The sequence below is a fragment of the Barbatula barbatula genome, assembly GCF_947034865.1.
Source record: "Barbatula barbatula genome assembly, chromosome: 12".
Lineage (NCBI taxonomy): Eukaryota > Metazoa > Chordata > Actinopteri > Cypriniformes > Nemacheilidae > Barbatula > Barbatula barbatula.
In genome coordinates, this window is record NC_136775.1 from 7,564,518 (window position 1) to 7,570,841 (window position 6,324).

Below are 6,324 nucleotides of genomic sequence, written 5' to 3' on the forward strand. Positions count from 1 at the left end.
TCGAGTACATTTCCATTGCTTTATATATATATATATAAAGCTGATGATTTAGAAATTTAAAAAAAATATTTATAGGGAGCGTGATCAGCAATTAATTTGAAACATATCTACAAATATATAATAATTAACAAAAATACTTTTACAAATAAATATAAAAAAATCTAAGGTTGACAGACTCTCTTTTCTCTCTCTATATGTACAACAGATATATTTAAAGTAGAGTGATCTTGATTTAATGTTACACATATTGTCATTTGTAAATAACTTTAACTGAGCTTCATTCACTGGACAACAAAATATAAATTTACGATTAGATAAATTAGTATCAGTAACACATTTAGCACGATTTCTATTACCAGAACTTTTCATATAGGCCTATAGTCAATTCATGATAAAAATAAATATGTGATGAAGAAATCAAAAAGTAAACGAAGCTATTAAAGTAATATAACCCTATTACTTAATGTTCTTTACATTAATGAATCATTATTTAACTGTGATATTTAATATCAGTACATTTGTCAATAAAACACTGACTTAAACAAAAATCAGATTGTACTTGACATCTACAAGTAGAAAAGAAGACAAAAAATCATGATTTGTGCCAAATTGTGAAAATAATTAATTGTCATTCTCTCAGTAAGGGTCAGGAAACAATTCCAATTGCTTGTAGACAGTTGTAACGAAACAGAGTACAAAAGTATGCTGCATTTTCTGTGTAAACACAACCATGTGTATTCAAAGCCGTTCATGACCCTCACCATGCCAATAAGCCACATGCATACGCTGCTGGTAAAGGGAGGAAACTGCTCAGCAGAGCCCTTCATTCAATCAACGTTTCATTCAATCCCTTGTTCTCAGACACACCCCCACATGGGAATCTATAAAGTAGCAAGAGCAGACACAAGGAAGTTGGTCCTCAGCCAGCAGGTTGCTGGGCAGCCGTTACACACACAAAATTACTCTCTGAAGTGTGCTGGGGAAGGAAGTACCACTCCAGAGAGCCATAGGAAACCATAACTGGTACACAATCATGAGTTCAGCGCACATTTCTAACATTTATACATTCTATGTGTGTGACTTTAAAATCTCATTATTATCCTTATAATGTGGTAATTTATGCAGCCTACATAATTTATATATATCAGACACGTTGCTATATGACTTGTAAACACATTGCATTGCCAATTTGAAGGGGAATTTAACAAATTCTACAAATTTAAGGCATAGTACACCCAAAAAAACTGTCATCATTTACTCACCTTCTTGTCTTTTTAAACCTCTATGACTTTCTTTCTTCCAATGCAAGTGAATATGGGCCGGTTACCAACATTCTTCAAAATATTCACATTCATTTATTTTATAGGTTCCATTTTGACCAGTGAATTATACACATTTCACATGTTAAATATAAATGTATTTACTTGTTTTTTTAGAATAGCACCGTTCCCCTGAACTATGATCATACTTAACTTAACTAAACATACTTGTGAGGGTGGAATCAACACTGTTGTCTTCAATTTGTTTTATCCACAGAATTAAATCCTGACCTGAATATAAAGAAAGTGATTAATATACTAATTCCAAAAACTGTAAAAATATGTCTGGTTCTTAAATCTGTTTGACTGCAATGGCCACTTGTCTCATTCAGAATAACCAAACTTTGCTCATGACCACAAAAATAGCTGGTAGCAAATATAGTTTATATAGGTCTCAGACCCTGTAAAGCAGAAACAAATTTCACATTGCATACTCCATTCCCTGTCTGCCTCCTGTTTTTGCCCTGCGGATTGTACTAAAATGTGGACTGGATAATAAGCTGTTTCATAGCTTACTCTTTGGCTGAGGCTGAACACAGTTTTAATAAGACACACAGCATGCAATAGGACAGGCCATTTTTTGCATTTAACACATTCTTATTGTGATCTGCACATTTGTTTAGCTTTTTATAAAAGAATAGCTCAGTATTTATAGTTTTTTGTCTCAGTATATATTAGCATCACATCTAATTTGCTCAAATACAGGCGAGGACGTTCCTTTAAGACATAAAACGCATTAATACGCTGTGCACAATTTCTATATCCACCCTTATGAGAAGGATATCTCTATATCACATCATAACAAGACAGTGTCTATAATCTCATTTTGTTCCACACTTCATACCTGGACACAAAAAGTGTATTTTTGGTAAAACAAGCATTTTATGATTTTTGGCAACATTATTTAAAAGCTGTCTAAAATATAACATAGTTCAATCTTATCCAAAATGTTCTTCCATAATATTGTTTGGCATTTAAATCTTAAGATATAATTAGTATTACATATTTAATAATGTTAAGCCATCTGACTGACACGAGATTTGTTTAACTTTAGGCAAGGGGTGGACAAATATAAGAGATGTTATCTAGGATTGCAGGAGCATTTTCATGATCCATCTCGTGTTTTCCACGACTTCCAACCAGAGTGCGCTAAGAGGCGAATCACCTCCTTCTGGTTCCCGGAATACATCCGTGCCTCACACAAGTATGTGTTAAGGTTACTGTTTTGAAGATTAATTCCTCAAAGAAGTTCTGACAATTTCATGTGTAAACTTAAGTGGCCTTATCATATTCACCTGACATTGGCAAGAAAAACTTGCCCAAAAAACGTACGTTGTACAATCGCTGAGAACTATCTAACATAGTTGTCATGTCTCCTTCTCGTGTACAATGCATTCCAGTAGTCTTCCGCGAGTGAGAAGGCCTTTTCAAGGTCCAGACTACACATTGCGAGAAAGGTGTCCCGGCTTGATAAATGTTCTCTTCTCTGCTACAAGTTCGCAAAATATGCGACCTATGTTAAGAAAACGTGTAAAAAAACTACCCAAATGAATAAACGAATTTCATCCGTTAAAAAGTGATTTCAAAGTCTGTAAATATTTCAAACCAACAGCTTTCACTTTTCCCTAAACATATCTAACCATAGTTTCACATCGAACTCGTGTTTGATGGGGTTTTAGATTCGAAGTGCATGATATTTGGTCAAAAGATAGCAGCGACTGCAGTTTTTCCAATCGCACTGATAAACGAGTAAATGCTGACTACAATGCGGTGTGGAAAAGTAGGCGTTATGATAGTGACATCTAGTGGTGAATTTTATTTACGTGTTTACGTCCTCTTTATGGTAATAGGACGCTTAACACATTTACATGTAAACATTCAACACAGCAATTAAGAAATCGATACACAAATTTTCCAGTGTGAAATATTTAACAGCTTCACCCTAGTGCAAACACACAGGTTAAACTATGTTTGCTTATGTAGATACATCTTAGGACAGGTATTGTTTTGTCGCTGTTTTGCATTGTTCTGCTCCAATCTCTTTTTAAATGCGGCAATGTTATAAACAGAATTATCTTTTGTATGTCAGATTGCTCATGTTTATAATTTCTGATGCAGTTTGGATAAAAGCTTCTTCTAATGACAATGTCTGTTATGTGTTTATTAAATGCGAGTACTTTATTGGAGAATAACAGCCCTGTGAAACTCTTCTGTGGAACAGAATTCCCGTGTCTCTAGCAGCAACTGTTATTTTATTACATCTTTTAAATGAGGCAGCTCTGCAAATTATTCTTAAGAACTTTTTAATTCACATAAAAAAGGTCACAGATCCATAACTTCATCCTCTACAGTTTTTTCATTGGCATCCACATATCTCTCCTGTACTCCAAGGGCACTGAAATAAATGGTTAAGGATAGTATATATATATAAAATGTACATGCAAGAAGAAAACACAACTTCAAAACATAACATAACAAATAATTTGTGTACTGTAGTTAAATTATAAACTGTTATTTTGGGACAGTACACCCAGTTCAACTTGAACAATTAATAATTTATGAATCATACCTCTCGAGTTGTTCTGTGTACATTTCTTAGTTCTGATAAACACAGAGAAAGATATTTGGAAGAATGCTTGCAAACCAATCAGTTACAGGCGACCATTGACTACCATAGTAGCAAAAATTACAATGATAGTCAAAAGTGACCCAGAACTATTTACTTTCGATTATAAGCATTATTCCAAATGTCTTTCTCCGTGTTCATTAGAACAAAATCATTTAAAACAGATTTCAAACAACTTGAGGGTGCGTAAATGAAGACAGAAGTCCTTTTTGGGTGAACTGTTCCTATAAATAAAAATAAAAACTATTTCATTTTTATTATTGCCCTAACAAATGAAATGTAAGGATACGTGCTAAACTTGAAGTCTGCCCCAACAGCGGCAGACATCATGGCCTGCAAGTTTCTCTCTTCCAGGTCTCCAAAGCAGTAACCATTGGCTTTGTCTACAGTTCGCAAAACCTGCATCATGCTTTCCTTATCCTATAGTAAAGCAACAATGGTCAAATGTTATGGATAATCTGCACGTATATCGTCAAAAAACATTCAGACATTTAACATAAATTAAACGTGAGCACTAACCTGCACATCAAGAGGAACAAAAGACACTAGGCTGTAGTCCTGTATCACCTCAGCCAACTTCTTATTCAGGTGATGGAACTTCTTAAAGAAAGGATCTGAGGAGAGGTGCTCCACCAAATACGACAGGTCAAGAACTTCAGTGTAGAAGTCCAAATTGAATGCTTGTAAGAGTTAAATACACAAATTTTATATTTTATAGATTTTTTCAAGCAAATTCAATATAAAACAAAAAAAATCAGTTTGGAAATGTTTTAAAACGGACTGAACGGGCTCCATTTTTCTATTCTATATCATCTTACCAAGTTTGCCATATTGCTCAATGAGGTCAATTTTTGAAAGTACATTGACATGTGGCAATTCTACATGCAGCATGGTGGACAGTGATGTACACAGCACAGAGAGGAACTTGGCTGGATCTGCACAGTAATGGGAATCCACTAGGTGCACTGCAGACAGCTGCCAAAGATAAAGGGGATACAGGAGATATATATTAACAACTGAGAGAGAAGTGCAAAAGTAGTGCCAATGCAAACCATATGCTTACCCTAAAATTCCACTTAGACAGCTGTGCAAATATATTCTTCACTGAATTATGATGAGTGTAAAGTTCCACCTGACCCGGGCAGTCAAAAAGGACATAGCAGTCTTGGTGGTGTTGTAGCTTCGCTTCTAACCAGTCCAAATTGGCCTCTAAATATTCCATACAATAGATGAGGCCGCCATTGGGGCCAAGTTTTAGACTGTCCATCACATCGTCAAGAGTGACCAGTTCAGATATGTCCACTGCACATGAATATGGTAATCCTTCATTGGCAGGGTCCAGGTTAACAACGATCACCTTGCGTCCGAGGTGACTCAGAAACTCCTGCATGCCCTTACAATAAGTGGTCTTACCTGAACCAGGTGGACCAATAACAACCTGGCCAAAACGCAGAGCTGATTTTGAAGGACGTGATGACATTATGAAGTTCGCAGGTTGACAACTATGGAAATATGATGGTAGTCTACATCTAATAGAGAAAGAGAATTGAAAAAAACAACACATCTATCAGTAATGTTTTCTTTCAAAATATTTAGATATGTTACAAACTAATCGAACTTTAAACATGGAATTGGAATAGAATTACAGTTCAGTTCAAAAAGTCAAACGTAATATTATAGGCATATTATTATTAATGTTATTTAGCACATTTGCGCAGTCTGGTATTGTCCAAAGCCCTTATAAACATTAGCTAATACAAAATACATTATACAATTCGTGTAAATCGTACAAAACCGAAATGAAGAGTGATAAATATGCTCAATAACATACATAAGCACAAACCTCTGAAACCAAATAAAGTCTATCCATGCAACATCGAACGTTATAAAACCCGGATGTGGAGGATTACAAAATAAAAGACACCGGCCTGATAAAAAAATCCTACACCTTGTTTTTGAACGCGGAAGTAAATGTGACGTACATCCTTTTTGTTTGGCCGTCCGAAATAGCCCCCATTACCGAACTATTTGAGGGGACATCAATTTTTAGTGGTGTCCGAATTCGTAGTGGACATTATTGAGTGCACTCATTGAATCCCATGATGCATCATAACAAATGTCCAACCGATGTATGACGCTCGCGCTTAATGAATTCCCGCGTCTCGGCAGAATATGGCGCCCGCAGCATTTCCAGCGTCCGAATTTACTCACTCGTTTTCACCCGCTCCTTAAAGTGGACTATATTACTAAACTAATGTAGGGAATAGTGAATGAGGTTATAGTGGGCGATTTTGGACACAGCTTTTGTCTTGTGGCTTCCCTTTTATTTGCCGGTCGGTGGAAAATATTGTAAGTGGTGTCGCGGGAGCACGCTCAAAA

General features: G+C 35.7%; 1 protein-coding gene across 3 annotated transcripts; it reads right to left on the reverse strand.

Moving 5' to 3' along the window:
- Positions 1–3,098: 3,098 nt before the first annotated feature.
- Positions 3,099–6,067, reverse strand: gpn2 (GPN-loop GTPase 2). 3 transcript variants are annotated; one of them, XM_079469594.1, is made up of 7 exons: positions 5,789–5,869; positions 5,359–5,474; positions 5,009–5,247; positions 4,764–4,920; positions 4,465–4,625; positions 4,235–4,365; positions 3,467–3,714 (listed from the first exon to the last, which is right to left on the reverse strand). In XM_079469594.1, exons 2-7 carry the CDS (start codon positions 5,423–5,425, stop codon positions 3,642–3,644), a joined length of 828 nt encoding a protein of 275 aa, XP_079325720.1. In that variant the 5' UTR covers positions 5,426–5,474; positions 5,789–5,869; the 3' UTR covers positions 3,467–3,641. The 3 variants fall into 3 exon arrangements, with proteins under 3 accessions (XP_079325718.1, XP_079325719.1, XP_079325720.1); XM_079469592.1 differs by having other exon boundaries at positions 3,099–3,714; positions 5,009–5,474; positions 5,789–6,067; XM_079469593.1 differs by having other exon boundaries at positions 3,117–3,714; positions 5,009–5,474; positions 5,777–5,869.
- Positions 6,068–6,324: the final 257 nt, after the last annotated feature.